Here is an 18,488-nt window from a genome sequence, read left to right as displayed (position 1 = left end):
TTCCTTCCCAGTAGTTCTCTTTTCTGTTTTATGCCTTGTACTGATTAGAAGTTACAGAATAATACTGAGTAATAATGTGGGAGGGTGGACATATCTTTTTTCTGACTTTTTTCTAACTGGGTTATGCTGGGTAGAATATCATTTATTTTGAAAGTACTGTAAGCATTTTCATACATACACTGTTTTGAATACCTGTATTTGTAAGTTTAATCAGAGGTAGGTTTCATAGATACAATTTTTTGTCTGGCCAAGAGATTGATTATTGAGCATTTAAAAATCATCAAAAATGTAGATCAGCAACTATATTTAAAGAGGGTGGAGGAGGGACCTAAGATCCAGTCCCATGGCTGTCTCTTCAGGCGGAGGTCAGCATTTGCGAGGTTTAATGAGTTTTTGGCTGAGTACGTGCTGCTTTTCTGGTCAACTGCAGATGTATGTGGGGCCCTGACCTGATCTGCATTCCCAGTATTTATGATATCTTTATTCAGAAATATTAGTTGAAGTGTAGGAAAATCTGAATTGCAAAATGTTTCCCTTCCTAAATTTTTTTTCCCAGGATTGAGTCCATCAAGGTCTAGTTCCTCTGATTTGTGAGATGAGGATCTTTATTTTAGGTGGTCCTTCAAGGGCTGAAACAAATATTATTAGCCTGCTGGCAGCAGCCTCTGGTTGGGGTTTGGGGGGCGTGGGTGGTGGCCCATGAGAGCTGCCAGTGGTCTCTCCCAGCTCGTGTCCCCGTGGTCTGGTGGGACTCCTGCCCCTGGAGCAGGAAAACTGAGTTTGCCATTTCCCAGTGCCTGTGAGGCCTGTCCATCCCTGCAGCCACTTACAGAGAACCACCCATGTGCTGATATGGAGCTTCTAGTCCAGGTGGTGTCCTGTGTCGACATGTGTGCACTGAGGAGTCAGCAGGGTAGGCAGAGGCTTGCTGGCCACTGGGTTTCTGCTGAGCATGTTGGTCTAGAGGAGCTTAATGTGACTGCGGCCAGCGTGTCCTTGGCAGGTCCGCTCTGGTCCAGTTTCCTGGGGGTCGTTCGTGCAGGCTCTGTGTGGAGTCCCATCCCTCAGTCTTCATGCCGTTGGATGTATTTTTCTGTTAAATTTATGAGTGTGTTAAATGGTGGCTGGTGTTAGCTGTCTGTGCCAGGACTCAGGCACGTCAAGAGCATCACGGCTGTTGGAGTCGTGTTCGGGCATCTTCACAGAGGAGCGAGAAGGCTAGTGCGTGCCGTGCTTCTGTTGTGCACTGCTGCACCTGTGAGCCTGCTGTTAATGTGATGTGACCAGATATCCCCAGCATCGTCCTCTGTTGTTGGCCAAGGCTGGTGGAGGTGGGAAGAGGCTTTCTGACTTCTGGGTGTGTCTTGCACGCCTTTCACAGCATGTTAAAGTACAACCATCTCCCTTAATTCATTCACTCAAATGGTACAACTAAATGATTCTTAGTGTCACAGATATGTGACTACAACCTACCAATTTTAGGACATTTTCAGGACCTCAGGAAGAAACCCTGTGGCTCTTCACCCCCCGTTTCCCCTCCCCAAGCAGCTGCTGGTCCGTTTGTGTCACTGCATCTTCACTGCTCTGAACTTTTATTTGAACAGAAGATCATGTAATGTGTGGACTTTTGTGACTGACTGCTTTCACTGAGCATAGTGTTTTAAAAGGTTCATCTATGCTATAGCTTATGTCAGTACTTAGTTACTTTTTTTGACTGACTCATGCTCCATTTTAGGAGAAGGCAATGGCACCCCACTCCAGTACTCTTGCCTGGAAAATCCCATGGACGGAGGAGCGTGGTAGGCTGCAGTCCATGGGGTTGCTAAGAGTTGGACACGACTGAGTGACTTCACTTTCACTTTTCACTTTCATGCACTGGAGAAGGAAATGGCAACCCACTCCAGTGTTCTTGCCTGGAGAATCCCAGGGACGAGGGAGCCTGGTGGGCTGCCGTCTATGGGGTCCCACAGAGTCAGGCACGACTGAAGTGACTTAGCAACAGCAGCAGTAGATGCTCCATTTTATCAATTTATCACAAATGTTTGGTTGTTTCCACTTTTTGGCTATTTTGAATAACGTTGCTATAAACATTTGTGTAGAGTATTTTGTGGGGCCGTGGCCTTGTTTTCATTTCTGATGGGTATATATCTAGGAGTGGAATTTCTAGGTGCCTCAGACTGAATGTTTATTCTCCCAGATTCATATGTTAAATCCTACCCTATGTGATGGGGGCTACGCAGTGGGACCTTTGGGAGGTAGTTAGGTGATGTGCCAGAACCCTCGTGAACGGGACCCCCGAGAGCTCCCTGCCTCTCACACCACATGGAAGTACACCAAGCGCAGCCAGCCCTCACCACTCAGCCGCTGTGAGCACCGCATCTTGGACTGCCCACCCTCTGGGCTGTGAGGAGTACACTTCCACTGTTTATAAGCCACCCAGTCCATGGTCTTCTGTTAACAGCAGCGCAGATGGACTGAGACACTGGGTCACAGGGTCTCTCTGCATGTAATCATTTTAGAGACCTGCTGGCTGTTTCCTCCACGTGATGGCATCGTTTTTCATACCCCCAGTAATGTGTTAGGGTGTGATTTCTCCACTTCCTCACATATGTATTGCTCTGATATCTTGATTCTAGCCATCCTTGTGGGTGTAAAGTAGTATTTCACTGTGGTTTGACTTGTATTTCTCTGACGACACATGTATTGAGCATCTTGTGTACTTCCAAGCTGTTTGTATAACTTCCTGGAGAAGTGTCTATTCTGATGCTTTGTTCATGTAAAAAATTTTAGTTATCTCTTTATTATTGAGTTGTAAAGTTCCTTTCTATGTTCTAGATACATATAAGGACTTTATCAGACATATGATAAAGTATCAGTTCAGTTCAGTCACTCAATCATGTATGACTCTTTGCGACCCCATGAACTGCAGCACACCAGGCCTCCCTGTCCATCACCAACTCCCAGAGTCCACCCAAACCCATGTCCATCATGTCAATGATGCCATCCAACCATCTCATCCTCTGTTGTCCCCTTCTCCTCCTGCCCTCAATCTTTCCCAGCATCAGGGTCTTTTCAAATGAGTCAGCTCTTCACATCAGGTGGCCAAAGTATTGGAGTTTTAGCTTCAACATCGGTCCTTCCAATGAACACCTAGGACTGATCTCCTTTAGGATGGACTGGCTGGATCTCCTTGCAGTCCAAGGGACTCTCAAGAGTCTTCTCCAACACCACAGTTCAAAAGCATCAATTCTTCGGCACTCAGCTTTCTTCACAGTCCAACTCTAACATCCATACATGACCACTGGAAAAACCAGAGCCTTGACCAGACAGACCTTTGTTGGCAAAGTAATATCTCTGCTTTTTAATATGCTGTCTAGGTTGGTCATAACTTTCCTTCCAAGGAGTAAGCATCTTTCAATTTCATGGCTGCAATCACCATCTGCAGTGATTTTGGAGCCCCCCCCCCCCCAAAATAAAGTCAGCCACTGTTTCCACTGTTTCCCCATCTATTTGCCATGAAGTGATGGGACCAGATGCCATGATCTTCGTTTTCTGAATGTTGAGCTTTAAGCCAACTTTTTCACTGTCCTCTTTCACTTGTATCAAGAGGCTCTTTAGTTCTTCACTTTCTGCCATAAGGGTGGTATCATCTGCATATCTGAGGTTATTGATATTTCTCCCGGCAATCTTGATTCCAGCTTGTGCTTCCTCCAGCCCAGCATTTCTCATGATGTACTCTGCATAGAAGTTAAATAAGCAGGGTGACAATATACAGCCTTGACGTACTCCTTTTCCTGTCTGGAACTAGTCTGTTGTTCCATGTCCAGTTCTAACTGTTGCTTCCTGACAGGATTCTTAAGAGGTAGGTCAGGTGGTCTGGTATTCCCATCTCTTTCAGAATTCTCCACAGTTTATTGTGATCCACACAGTCAAAGGCTTTGGCATAGTCAATAAAGCAGAAATAGATGTTTTTCTGGAACTCTTGCTTTTTCGATGATCAGTGGATGTTGGCACTTTGATCTCTGGTTCCTCTGCCTTTTCTAAAACCAGCTTGAACATCTGGAAGTTCACGGTTCACGTTCTGCTGAAGCCTGGCTTGGAGAATTTTAAGCATTACTTTACTACCGTGTGAGATGAGTGCAATTGTGCGGTAGTTTGAGCATTCTTTGGCATTGCCTTTCTTTGGGACTGAAATGAAAACTGACCTTTTCTAGTCCTGTGGCCACTGCTGAGTTTTCCAAATTTGCTGGCACAATGAGTGCAGCACTTTCACAGCATCATCTTTTAGGACTGGAAATAGCTCAACTGGAATTCCATCACCTCCACTAGCTTTGTTCATAGTGATGCTTTCTAAGGACCACTTCACTTCATATTCCAGGATGTCTGGCTGTAGGTGAGTGATCACACTATCCTGATTATCTGGGTCATGAAAACCTTTTTTGTACAGTTCTTCTGTGTATTCTTGCCACCTCTTCTTAATAGCTTCTGCTTCTCTTAGCTGTGAAAATAGCTGTGAAAAGAAGGGAAGTGAAAAGCAAAGGAGAAAAGGAAAGATATACTCATTTGAATGCAGAATTTCAAAGAATAGTAAGGAGAGATAAGAAAGCCTTCCTCAGCAATCAATGCAAAGAAATAGAGGAAAACAATAGAATGGGAAAGAACTAGAGATCTCTTCAAGAAAATTAGAGATCCCAAGGGAACATTTCATGCAAAGATGATAAAGTCTATATTTGTAAATTTCGTTCTGTGGATTGTCTTCACTTTTTTGCTAGTGTCCTTTGAAGCACAAAAGTTTTAAATTTTGATTAAGTTCACTTTATTTTTTCTTTTGTTGCTCATGGTTTCAGCATTTTATCTAAGAATATCCAAATCTAAGGTCATAAAGTTTACCCCTGTGTTTTCTTTAAAGTTTTATAATTTGAGCTCTTCTGTTTGTTGTTTTTTTTTACCTGTTTTGTGTTAGTATTTGTATATGATGTGAGATGACGGCCCAGTTTTGTTCTTTTTCCTGTTATTACGCAGTTGTCACAGCGCCACTTATTGAAAAGACGATTCTTTTCCTATTTGTCTTGGCACCTTTTCAAGGAAATTAGTTGGCCTTGGAGGTGTGGGTTTGTTTCTGGATTCACAGTCCTGTTTCATTGATCTGTTTATTTTTCCACTTGCCAGTAGTGTCTTGATTGCTGTTGCTTGGTAGAATGTTCTGAAATGGTAAGAGATAGTTCTTTTTCAAGATCATTTTGACTATTTGAGTCTCTTGTGAGTCCATATGAATTTTAGAATCAGCTTAACAATTTCTACAAAGAAGTCAGAATTGCAATGCACTGAATCTGTAGATCTGTTTAGGGGGAGAATTGCTGTCTTAATAGTGTTATGTTTTCTGATCCATGAACGTTGTATGATTGTCTCATTTATTCAGACCTTTTAAAGTTTATTTCAATAATATTTTGTAGTTTTCAGGAAAAAAAAAACTTTGAACTTTTGTAAGCGGTATTCCTAAGTATTCTTTTTGATGTGTTTGTAAATGGCACTTTTCTTTCTTTGATTGCTCATTGTTGGTATATATTGACAACTGATTTTTGTTTATTGATCATGTATCCTGTCACCTCATTGAACTGGTTAATTCTAGTAGGTTTTTAGGGGATTCCTTAGGATTTTCTCTGTAAAATATGTCATCTACAAATAGAAGTATTGTACTTTTTCCTTTCCACTTTTTCCTTTCCAATCTGGATCTTTTTTATTTCTTTTTCCTTTGCCTCATTCTTCATTAGGGGGAAAGCTTTCAGTATTTTACCATACAGTCTGATGTTAGCTGTGAGTTTCTCATAGATGCTCATTATCAGATTGAGGGAGCTCTCCTTAAAAATATATATATATATACTAATTGATTTTTTTAAATAGCATAACAAGCCAAAGAAACACTGAAAACTTATTGCTGCTATACTTAGCACATACAGTGACAGTTTTATTATAACCATGCAATGTGTGTAAGTTACACTTAAAACTTGAATGTTTGTGTCTTTACTTTGATTCATTTCAAACTATTTCTCATTTCCTTTTTGAGTTCTTGTTTGACTCCTTGGTTATTTAGGCATGCATTGTTTAACTTCCACCCAGTTGTGAGTTTTTCCTGCTACTGATGTTTAATTCTTCTGTGTCAGAGGAATGATCTGACAACTATGAACCATTTTATCCTATTAAAAGTATTAAATGTTTATTTTATGGACTAGCATATGGTCGGAGCCAGGTAGGCTGCAGTCCATGGGGTCGTGAAGAGTCGGACACGACTAAGCAACTTCATTTTCACTTTTCACTTTCATGCATTGGAGAAGGAAATGGCACCCCACTCCAGTGTTCTTGCCTGGAGAATCCCAGGGCCGGGGGAGCCTGGTGGCTGCCATCTGTGGGGTTGCACAGAGTCGGACACGACTGAGCGACTTAGCAGCAGCAGCAGCATGTGGTCCGTGTTCCATGTGCACTGAGAAGAATGTGTGTTCTACTGCTGGACAGGGTGTTTTATTGATACCTACTAGGTCTCCTTAGTTTGTAGTGGTTTCCATGTCCTCTGTTTCTTTTCCGTCTAGTTCTATCCAGTGTTGATACTGAAGTCTCTTCTCTTGTTGGGTTGTCTAGTTTGCTTTTAATTTCTCCACATTTTTCCTTTCTGTATTTTTTCTGTTATTATATGCCTATATGTTTTGTTATATACTTCTGATGGTAAGATATAACAGTTTCTGTTTACCCAACTTACATTTCTTCCATTTATCATAGCATATGGTTGGAGCCAGGTAGGCTGCAGTGAAATAATCTCTTTATCTTTAGTAAGTTTAAAAATTCTAACGTTTCTCTTATTGATATAGCCACTCCAGCTTTTTTTGTGGTTGCTGTTTGAGTGATTTATCTTTTCCCTCCCTTTTACATTTAATCTTTTTTATCTCTGAATCTCAAGTAGTCTCCTGTAGGCAACATTTAGTTGGATCAGTTTTTAAACACAGTATGACAATCTCTGCCTTTGATTGGATTGTTTAGTCAGTTTACATTTAATAGTATTATTGCTTAGTTGAAATCATATTGCCATATTTTGTTTTCTTTATGTCTCGTGTCTTTTTTGTTCAGTGATTCCTCCTTTAGTGCTTTCTTTTGTATTACATGTATATTTTCTAATGTAGGACTTTGCTGGTGGCTCAGATGGTAAAGAATCCACCTGCAGTGCAGAAGACCTGGGTTCGATCTCTGGGTTGGGAAGATTTCTAATGTAACATCGTAGTATCTTATTGTTTTACCATCTGTAGTCCAATATTCCCACCCACCTCTTTTATGCTGTTATTGGCAAATATATTACACCTATGTTACATAGGCCCAGCATTACGTTGAATATATATTAGTGTATATACCTCCTTAAGTTAGTTATAAGAAGTAAAATCTATGCATTTTTACTGTGTTTTACGTTGCTAATTACATAATTACTTTTATCAGCGACCTTTGTTTTCTCATGTGGTTTTGAATTACTGTTTGGAGTTACTTGCTTAAGTCTAGACCATTATTTAGTGTTTCTTATAAGACAGATTTGCTAGCAACAAATTCTTTCAGATTTGCTTATATGGGGAAACCTTATTTCATCTTCCTTTCTGAGAGATGGCTTTGTTGGGCTCAGGATTCTCGTTTTTCAGTGTTTTCATGCAGCGCTTTGAGTATGTTGTCTTACTCCCTTCCGGCCTTCATTAGTTCTCTGAGAGTCAGCTCCTACTCTGACTGCAGCTTCCTTGGTAAGTGACCAGATGTTTTTCTCTTGTAGTTTTCAAGACTTTCTCTTTGTATGCTGTGGTAAAGAAGATGTCTGGTCTTCTCTCCAACCCCCATTCCTAGCACAGAGGTTCTAAACCCTTGGGATTCCTGAGGGTCAGGAGTCATTGTTATGCCAGGGATATGACTCCCCTGTGCCCCTCCATTAGCATACGGATGGGGCTTGGTTCTGGTACCAAAGACTAGGCATAGGAATAGAGGTTTGGGGTTTTCAGCCATGTCACCCCCAGGGAAGAGAGAGGGCTAGAGACTGAGTTCTTTCACATAGTCAATGATTTAATCAGTCATGCCGACATAATGAAATTCCAATACAGACTCAGTAGAGCTTTATGGTTGGTGAACATGTTGATGTGTGTGTGAGAGACAGAGGCAGACAAGCTGACTCTGAGTTCACAGGGAGACTGCAGGAAGCTCTGCATTCCCCACCCTCTGAATTTATATCCCTTTGATCAGAAGTCCAGGTTAAGTGAGCCCCTGAAGTGAGGCTGGTGACTTCCATAAAGACAGTCTTGAGGACGATTGAGCCTTGAACTTGTTGAGTCCAAGACAGACTCCAGGTGGTTAGCCTCAGGATTGATGTTGACTCTGACTTTGCTTTACAACAGTCTGTGTGTTTGTGGGTCTCAGCATTGATGTTGACTCTGGCTGTGTGTTACTACAGTGTGTGTGCTTGTGGGTCGCTGTGGTCATCCTACTTGGAGTTTCTTGAGCTTCCTGTTGTATGGATTTCTGGTTTTCAAGAAATTTGGTAATGTTCTGTTATTTCTTTGATTTTTTTTTTTTTTTTTTGCTAATTTCTCTCTTCTTCTGGTACTCTATTTTGCATATGTTGATGCGCTTAATGGTATGATGCATTTTTCTGAGGTCATCTTTTTCATTTTTTCTCTCTGGTTTTTGGCTTCAAGTTCAGTAATTCTTTATTCTCCAAATTAAGACCTACTTTTGAGCCCCTGTAGTGAATTTTTAATTTTGTTTATTGTACTTTTCGCCCTCAGAATTTCTGCCTGGTTCTCTTTGGTTGCCACTGCCTTTGCTCTTTTTTATTGGGTGCCGCAGTGCTGGCATGCCTCCTTTTGCTTCTTTAATGGCACTTCCTTCTGTCCTGTGAATGTGTTTATGATGGCTGTTTTGTCAAATCAAACATCTGGTTTGCTCTCAGAGTCAGTTTGTTTGTCCACTTTCTTTTTGGTCTATAGGTTTTCCTTTGCTCCTTTTTTGGCTGCTTCAGAATTTTTCATTAGAAAATGGACATTTTATTCTATTTAAATTTTTTAAAACTAAGGTATAACTAGGATATAATAGTATATTAGTTTCAGGTGTACAGCATAAAGATTTGATATGTATACTGCAAAATGAGCACGACAATAAGTCTAGTTAATATCCATCACTGTAGGCAGTTAAAGTTTTCTCTTGTGATAATAACTTACATGTATAGTATCATTAGCTGTAGTCACTACACTGTGCATCACACCACCATGCCCATGACTTAGGTGTTTTATAACTGGAAGTTTGTGCCTTTTCCCCTTCTGCCTCTGACAACCGCGGTCTGTTCTGTGTCTGTGAGTACTGTGTATACATGCTAAGTTGCTTCAACTCTGTGGGGACTGTAGCCCACCAGGCTCCTCTATCCATGGGATTCTCCAGTACTGGAGTGGGTTGCTGTGTCCTCCCTCCAGGGGCTATTTCTAACCGTATCTCTAGCCTCCTGCACTGTCAGGCAGGTTCCTCACCACTGGCACCACCCGGGAAGCCGTGTGTGCCGGGTTCTTTTTGGTTTTGCTTTGGTTTTGATTCCACATATAAGTGAGATCACACAGTATTGGTCCTGATCTGTCTGACATTTCACTGAACATAATGTCCCCAAGGTCCATCCATGGTGCAAACAGCAAGATTTCATTTTCTATGGCTGTATAATAAACCATGTGTGTGCGTGTGTGCACATCACATTATCTTTATTCATTCATCTGTTGATGGACATTTAGGTTGTTTTCACATCTTGGCTATTGGGAATAGCACTGCAATGAACATGAACTACATATATTTTTCCATATATCTTTTCCAGTTAGTGTTTTCATTTCCTTTGGATCAATACACAGAGGGAGAATTGCTATGTCATTCTATTTTTAATTTTTTGTGAAATTCCTATGCTGTTTTTTATAATGTCTACACCAATTTACATTCCCAAAAGCCATGCACAAGGGTTCCCTTCTCTTCACATCCTTACCAATACTTGTTATTTTTTGTCTACTGAGCGTATTTTTCTGTTTCCAATAACTTTCAAAGGGAACATGGGATTAAGATGTGAGTTTATTTTCCTTATTGATTGTTATTTCCAGCTCTTACATATACCCATCAATCTTTTTAAGTTTATTTTTGCAGTAGTAACTTAGAATACTGCCGTGACCTGTAATTACTGGCTTCCTTTGGTCTGAGTTTTATATGTTTGATTTGTTTGTTTTATATGTTTGTTTATGCAATTTGGAATTCCTCTGTTTTGACACTTAGAACAAATTAGGTTAGGTTCTTACTACTATTTTTAGTTGTATCATTGCAGATACTTAAAATTTTAGTATTGCTCATGATTATATGGTTGTTATATACAGTTAACGATTAGCTTGTCATCTCACTGTGGGAGTGGAGCTGCTGCTGCTAAGTCACTTCAGTCGTGTCTGACTCTGTGCGACCCCATAGACGGCAGCCCACCAGGCTCCCCCGTCCCTGGGGTTCTCCAGGCAAGAACACTGGAGTGGAGAATGGAACCTAAATTTCTGGTAGGATTGTGGACTGTTCTGAGGGGCACCTGGTGGGTGCTCCACCAGCTTCCCTTCCTGCTCCACCCACTGCCGCCGGCTCACTGGCACCCCTTCTGACTGTGAGAGCTCAGCGGCTTGCCTTTGGAGGCCATGGCCGAGCTGGCCTTTTCTTGGGACAGAGGCCCATGGTGGCTGGGCAAGACGGGCCAGGACAGTGGTGGTGGTGGTGGTGCCACGGGCTCAAGAGGGAGGTGCAAACAGCCCAGAACCCAGTGCAAAGGTGGGGCTCCAGCCATCCCACTTTGGCAGGGCCCCAGAGCTGCCCCCTCCCGGGTGGGCCAGGGAAAAGGGGGGATTGCTCACAGGAAGCAGGAAGGCCAGCTGGAGGAGAGCAGGAGCTAGCGCCCCAGGTGCCCTCGGGCCCAGGGCCCACCTGGCTGTGCTGCTCCCTGGCGGCCACCTCCTTCCAGGGCTGCCCCCTGGAGGGCGTACACACTGCACAGCATGAAGTCTGGGCTCTGAGAAGAGCTGTTTTTGCTTTCTCTCTGCCTAAGCCTTGTTGATGTATTGGTTATCTGATAATGTTGGGTTTTGTCAGCTTTTTATTCCCATTGCTGTGACTGCAGAGGGTATTCAGAGGCTGCAAAAGTGGGGGGAGCAGATGGGATTTTCCTTTGGCTTCTCGCAACAGGTTAAGTTCATCTGTCTAAAATATTTCTAGCAAAAAAACCCACATATTTTGGATTTCGGTTGGCAAAGTGAAGGCCTGTGTTTCTTCATCAGGATTGCTTTTTCCAGTTTCTTTGTGGCACCTTTGTGTTCATGGGATCGGGCTGCTGTAACATAACACCAGGGACTGAGATTCAAACGGCTATGGTGAGACCAGCAGGACACTTCCTGCCAGGCTGCATCCCATCCCATCGCAGGGCTCCACCTACAGGGCCTGATCCCCCTCACCCCCACATACCATCATGTCCCAGGTTAGGATTCCAGCAGGGGAATTCTGGGGAGAGACATCCATTTAGACCATTGCCTTCGATGAGCCAAAGACCAACGTTTCTCCCTTTGGCAGGCCCTCTGGCCCCAGAGTTTACCTGTTATTAAAGCCATCAGGCACTCTGTGACCAGTGTGCATTCACATGGGCAGTTAACGCTCCTGCTGGATGGGTCCTTTCCAACACTTGGCAGACCTGCTGCACAGTTTGTATCGAGGAAGGTTGTAGTGGGCAGTGTGTAGAGGTTCTGGTTTTCAGTTCCATAAGTACGTCACGTGTACAAATGATGTTTGTTTTCATCAGGCCTACAAGATTATGTGAAGGTTGTAATTTATACTAGTTACATAAATTAAGTCATCATTTAGGGTTAATTTTTATTTCGGCTAAACAGTTTGTTAAAAAATTTGGTGTGGAAAGGAAAAATTTGCTTTTCCCCACTGCAATCCTACTCTGAATAAGTAATTGCCACAATTAATTACCACTACAGTTAGCCAGTTAGTTTTCAAATAGCTCTTAAAAGGACACAAAGTGGAAGTTTTTTAGAAATGAAATGATTGAAAATGCAGTTTAAAACTCTGAATGAACGTATTATGTTTGGTTCCCAAATGTGCAAAAGCAGAGGACAAGTTGTTTTGTTTTACGTCTCATCACTGTCTCTAAATAGCTTCTGGTGTGTTAGATTCTAAATGCACCAAGATCTCTGTGTTCGCTTCCTGAGACAGTGAAGCACAAAGAAGTCGGGGACCTGGAGTGTAGGCGGGCAGTGCTTGCAGGGAACTGGGAATATAGAGGGCCGAGTGCTTGCGGGAGACTGGGAGCATAGACGGCCAAGTGCTCCTGAGGAACCAGGCATGTAGAGGGCTGAATGCTCACAGGGAACCGGGCGTGCAGGCGGCTGAGTGCTGACGGGGCAGCCAAGCAATGGCCTTCTCCCCCCTGAGGTGCTGGGTGCTGACAAGGTGGTGGTGCCCAAGCGGGTGCAGAGACCCACCCACCTCTCTGGGGACAGTGCCCGCTACCCTGTGCCTCCTGGAGATCTCAGTTCACACCTCATGTGGTAAACAGATCTGCTGGGGACTTTTTACCAGCTTCAAGACTCTTAATAACACTTTCTGACTGCACCCCAAAGCTAAACAAGAGAAAGAAAACCAATGGAAAAAAGGGCATGTTACCGAGCAGTGTCCTGGTCAGCAGGGCGTGCAGAGCTGCTGGATGCTGTCTGTGACAGAAGATCCAAGTCCTTTCAGGCCCAGAGCCCACCCTTCTCCAGAACCAGAAGGCTCACCTGACAGGGTCTCCTCCTGAGACACCGGGGTGAAGACCTAGTCACATGACTGGCTTCTCCCACATACTCAGAGAGCCTTCCCAAGTCAAAAGATTCTGTTTTGTTTTGCCCATTTTCCTACTAGGTCGTTTGATTTTTTTTTAATTGTTCTGTAAAATTCTTTATATTGAAGACATTAGATTTTTATCATTATACATTACAATCTTTCCTAGCAAAGTAGCTTGTCTTTTTGTTTTTCAAATTCAGAAAGAACTGTGAAGTTTATAATTAAAAGAAGAGTACCCATTTCTCCCCTCCCCACCATGAATTCTGCTCTCAGAAGTTACCACTGTTAATGTTGAAGCTCTTTCTCAAGATACTTGCGAGCAGGTTTGCAAGCTCAGTGCCTGTCTCATGTTGCAGTGGGACCCTGTGGAAAGCTGTCTCCCTAGAGACTGAGCCCTGTGCCTGTGGACTCTTTGCTCTTTGCTACTGTGTTTCAGAGGAGCACGCTATTCAGAGTAGTCTTTTCCATTCCATCAGAGAGGTGTTTCCCAGGGCGCAGGGGGAGGTGTGTTTTATTGGACTAGTTAGATTTCTGGGTACGCACTTACCTGCCCTCAGCCCCTGGAAAACGCCACTTGTCAAGGCCTCTGTTGTGGGTCAGAGGCTGACATCTGCTGACATCTGAGGCTGCATTGCTGGACATGTCCCTCTCTGCAGTGTCCAGGCGGGCAGTGTCTTCCAGTGGCTGAGGGGAGCTTTGTTCTGAACTGGGGGCTGCTTCTTGTGCCCACTGCGCATCTGCCTTTTATTGATTTTCCTCACGAAACTCCTCTTAACTGCATTTATATCTTGAGTGTCTGAGCTCTGTCCTGCACCAGTTTCTATCTGGTGGCTTTCCCTGTTCTCCTCCTCCCAGAAAACTCAGTATCTGCCTGGCAACACCTCATGCTCTTTCTGCCCACCATCTGTCGTTTAGTTTCCTGGGGCCACCTCCTCCCGTGGCCAGTCCACCACTCCAGGATGCCCTGTTTCCTGCTCCTTCCAGCAGGGACACATGATCTAAGACTGAAAATGGACTGAAGGGGATGTGGTAAGTCTCATCTCTGCCTGCCACCCAATTCTCCAGTTGACAGCTCTTGCTCCTCCCTCTAGAGGTCTTGTCTGCATATAATGTATAAACACAGGACGTGTCAATATGCACACATGTACACAGATGTCACATGTACAAAAAGTGAGCGTCTGAGTCCCCAGATATGCACGGACAGCTGGTAGCACGTTGGGGTCTAGCTGGTGGGCTTGGGTTAGTCCCCAAAGCCCCTTCTGCCTGCCTAAAGAGGCCTCAGCTGACAGACGTTCGGGTCACCCCCTCGGGATTCCACAGTGCATTTTCCTGCTCAATGCTTTTGGCACACAGATGCACTTGGCTTTGAATCAGGAACCTCTCTCTTCTCTTCTATTAGCATGAATAATTGAGTTGACTGCCAACTGATTTGGGTATTGAAAAGATACAAACATTGTTGCACAAGTGACCAAACAAACCAAGAACTCAAAGTTTAATTGGTGGTTGATCAGGAACATTTTTCACATTTTAGGACTACTACATGTATTTGTTACTATTAGTAAATGCATTTGTAGCATCACACACTCTACAACAACTGCATGTCTTCTTGTGCTCTGCTGGTGAGTCACTTTGATCTGTGCATTCCCACTGAGGAGCAGGTCCACAGCAGACCATTGTACAGTATGTAGTTTTCAGAGCAAGCCACATGAAGCCTTAGCTGTTTCTCTACTTAGTCTAAGGAGTTTCTGTAGAGTTTACTGCTGAGTGTCATCCTAACAGATTAAAAGGGTCAGCCGGATGAATGCAGAGCCCCCATCTGGGGAGCAGGGTGATATCAATTGTAATCTCACAGTAACTTCTAATGATCCTTATTTTACATGGTATCAATTGTAATGTTTCTTTCATTTAGAATTTTAAGTTGGTTCTTTGTTTTCCTTGGTGAGTCTAGCTAAAGGTTTGTCAATTTTGTTTTCGTTTTCAAAGAACCAACTCTTAGTTTTATAACTCTTCTGTCATTTTCGTGTCTCTGTTTCTCCTCTTTATCACTCCATTTTACTTTGTGCTCAGTTTGTTCTTTTTCTCACGCTTAAGGCATAGAGTTATGTTATTCAGGATTGTTATTTTGTCTTGTGAACTTCTTTCTTAGAACTGCTTTAGTTGCATCCTGTAAGTTTTAGTATGTTGTATTTTTTTGTCTGTCTCAAGATACAGTTTTGTTTCCTCTTTGATGTTGTTCAGGAGAGTATTGTTTAGTTTGCATGCAGTTTCCACTTTTCCTCCTCTGATGGTATATGTTGCAGTCAAAAAAGATACTATGCTTACAGTCTCCTAAGTTTGCTCAGACTTGTTTTGTGGCCTAATATATGGTCTATCATAGAAAAGGTTCCATGTGTGCTTAAATGAATGTGTATTTTGCAGTCACATTATAGAATATTCTATATGTGTTTGTGAGGTTCATTTCATCTGTAATGTTGTTCAGACTGTTTCCATATTGATTCTGTCTGATCTCTATCCATTGTTGAGAGTGTGGTATTAAATTCGCTAGCTATTATTATTGTACTGCAGTTTCTCTTTTTAGCTGTTAGCAGTAGTTGAGAAGGCAATGGCACCCCACTTCAGTACTCTTGCCTGGAAAATCCCACGGACGGAGGAGCCTGGTGGGCTGCAGTCCGTGGGGTCGCTGAGAGTCGGACACGACTGAGCGACTTCACTTTCACTTTTCACTTTCATGCATTGGAGAAGGAAATGGCAACCCACTCCAGTGTTCTTGCCTGGAGAATCCCAGGGACGGGGGAGCCTGGTGGGCGGCCTCTATGGGGTCACACAGAGTCAGACACGACTGAAGCGACTTAGCACAGCAGCAGCAGTAGTTTTGGCTGCACCATGCAGTTTTTGGGATCTTAGTTCCCCAACGAGGGATCAGGCCCTCAGCAGTGAGAAGGCTAAGTCCTAACCACTGGACCACCAGGGAATTCTGTTAATTTCTGCTTTATACATTTACGTGTTCCAGTATTGGGTGCATAAATATTTAATAACTGGATCTTCTTGATAGAACTGACCCCTTTATCATTATATAGTGACCTTTGTCCCTCTTCACCATTTGTAAAGTCTGTTTTGTGTTACATAAGTATAGCTATCCCTACTGTTTTTGGTTCACCATTTGCTTGAAGTTAGTTTTACATCCATTCACTCAGGCTATGTGTGTCTTTAAAGCTAAAGTGAGACTCTTTGTAGGAAGCTTATAGTTGGGTCTTGTTAACCCATTACAGTTTACATATATTTTTGTGTATCCAAGGACAGATTACTGTAGTTGGAATTATTTTTAGTACTTTTTTTCTACTTTTAAATTAGAATTATAAGTGATTTATGTACCACCATTACTGTATTACTCTTGAGTATAAATTTACCTGTCCTAGTGAGTTGTACTCTAGCTTTGTGTTTATTTTCACTCACAGAACTCCTTTAAGCATTTTTTGTTAGGCAGGTCTAGTGCTGACAAACTCCCTTCACTTTTGTTTGTTTGGGAGAGTCTTTATCTTCCCTCATTTCTGAAGAACAGTTTTGCTGATATAGAAATCTTGGTTGATAGGGTTTTTTTCTTTTGTTATAATGAGTGTGAGTGTAAAGTCGCTCAGTCATGTCCGACTCTTTGCAACCCCGTGGACTGTAGCCTGCCAGGCTCCTCTGTCAATGGGATTCTCCAAGCAAGAATACTGGAGTGGGTTGCCATTTCCTTCTCCATATCCTATGGTAATTATAATTCAGTAAGTAAATTAAGAAAATGCTTAGTAGTTAAAATATCTTTTGACTATATCATCTCATCCTCTCCTGGCCTGACAAGTTTCTCTTGAGAAATCTCTCCATATTGGGGTGAAGGGTTCCTTTGTATGTAAGTAGTCTCTTTCACTACTTTCAAAATTCTTTCTTTTTGAACAATTTAATTATGTGTCTTGGTGCCGATCTACGTGGGTTCAACTTATCTGGGGTCCTTTGGTCTCATGGATCTGGATATCCATTTCTCCCCCCAGGTTTGAGACATTTTCAGTCCTTATTGTTTTAAGTATACTTTCTGTCCCTTTCTCTTTTATTCTGTACCGATTGTGTTCCACAAGTCCCTTTGACTTTCTTCATTCTCTGTCATTCTTTTTTTCTTTTTCTCTTACTGGATACTTTCAGATGTCTTTGTTTCTCTGCACTGTCAAGTCTATTTTTGACCCTATTAAAATTTTTGTTTTGTGTTTTCAGTTCTAAGATTTTTTCTTTATGGTTCCTATTTGTTCCATGTGTTGTTTTCCTAATTTCATTTAGTTACCTTTGTGTTGTGGTTCACTAAACTTCAATAGGGTTATTTTGAATTCTCTGATAAAACGTTTATAGGTACCACATTTCTTTAGGGTCAGTTACTGAAGTTTTATTAGCTCCCTTAGGTGCCATGAAATTAAAAGACGTTTACTCCTTGGAAAAAAAGTTATGACCAAGCAAGACAGCATATTAAAAACCAGAGACATTACTTTGCTAACAAAGGTCCATCTAGTCAAGGCTATGGTTTTTCCTGTGGTCATGTATGGAGAGAGAAGGGGATGACAGAGGATGAGATGGTTGGATGGCATCACCAACACAATGGACATGAGTTTGAGTGAACTCCGGGAGTTGGTGATGGACAGGGAGGCCTGGTGTGCTGCATTCCATGGGGTCACAAAAAGTTGGACACGACTGAGCGACTGAACTAGGTGGTGTCACATTTGCCGGCTGTTTTGTGATTTCAGGCTCCAGAGCCATCAGAGTGACTCCAGGAAAAGGCACTTGACAGGAGAGCCCTGCAGATGCACTTCCTTTTCTCCATCCCTGCCTTCTTATTACTGTATTTCTTTGAATCTAAGGTGCCAGGCGTTAATTATATCCTGATTTCAGAAATGAAAAAGTAACAAAATCATTTCTAAGAATCTACAAAATGTGTGGTGGTGCAGCCTCCCCACCCCTCAGTACCCCTCCGCCCTCGGTTGGGAGCCCCGTCAACCTGATCTCGTTTGGCTGAAGTTACTAAACGCGGGTGACTGTCTTCAGCCGCATGGAGGTTGCCTGCAGCTGATGGGAGAACTCGCTGTGCAGACACACAGATAAGGCGGTGTGGGCCAGCTTCTCTGCTGAAGTGTCAGCTTCATGACCACTGGGTGACACGACTCGGACCTGTGTATTCACTGCGTCAGGTCTGATCTTCTCTTAACCTTTCATTAGGTTCCAGGAGCAACTTTCCGAGGCTGGAAAGAAGTGACTTCTCTATTTAACAAGGATGACGAGCAGCAGCTGCTGGAAGGGCGAAAATCCCCCAAGTCCAGAGCGTGAGTAGCCGCTGTCAGGGGAGCAAGCATTCCAGAGACAGAGGGCAGGGCCATGAGAGGGGACAAGAGGGGCTTCCTCCCTTGTGAGGAGATGGAAATGAGTTGTTCTAAGTATAAGCACTTTGAAAGACTATAGAAAAATGGAAAAAAATTTTAAAAGCTTCTCAGACCAGCTCTTGAACTTCCAGCTGTAAACTGAACTTACAAGCCTTAAAGCAGATGGTAGCCACATGTTTAAGGTGGGCAGGTGGCAGCTGTTCTAGAGAA

The 18,488-nt window shown here is 42.9% G+C and overlaps 1 protein-coding gene across 3 annotated transcripts in view; it reads left to right on the top strand.

Annotated features, from left to right (window-relative positions):
• The window catches only part of TDRP (testis development related protein), a 48,464-nt gene that overhangs the window by 26,400 nt on the left and 3,576 nt on the right, over positions 1–18,488 (top strand). For 2 of the 3 annotated variants that reach the window (XM_061424346.1, XM_061424354.1), the window contains one exon: positions 18,118–18,221. In XM_061424346.1, coding sequence (XP_061280330.1) covers positions 18,118–18,221 — 104 coding nt within the window. Of the gene's footprint in view, positions 1–18,117; positions 18,222–18,488 lie in introns of those variants that run through there. The other variant, XM_061424339.1, reaches the window with a different exon arrangement.

Source organism: Bos javanicus, chromosome 1 (genome assembly GCF_032452875.1).
Source record: "Bos javanicus breed banteng chromosome 1, ARS-OSU_banteng_1.0, whole genome shotgun sequence".
Classification (NCBI taxonomy): domain Eukaryota; kingdom Metazoa; phylum Chordata; class Mammalia; order Artiodactyla; family Bovidae; genus Bos; species Bos javanicus.
The sequence above is the reverse complement of the archived record's forward strand: the minus strand, read 5'-3'. Positions and strand labels throughout refer to the sequence as shown.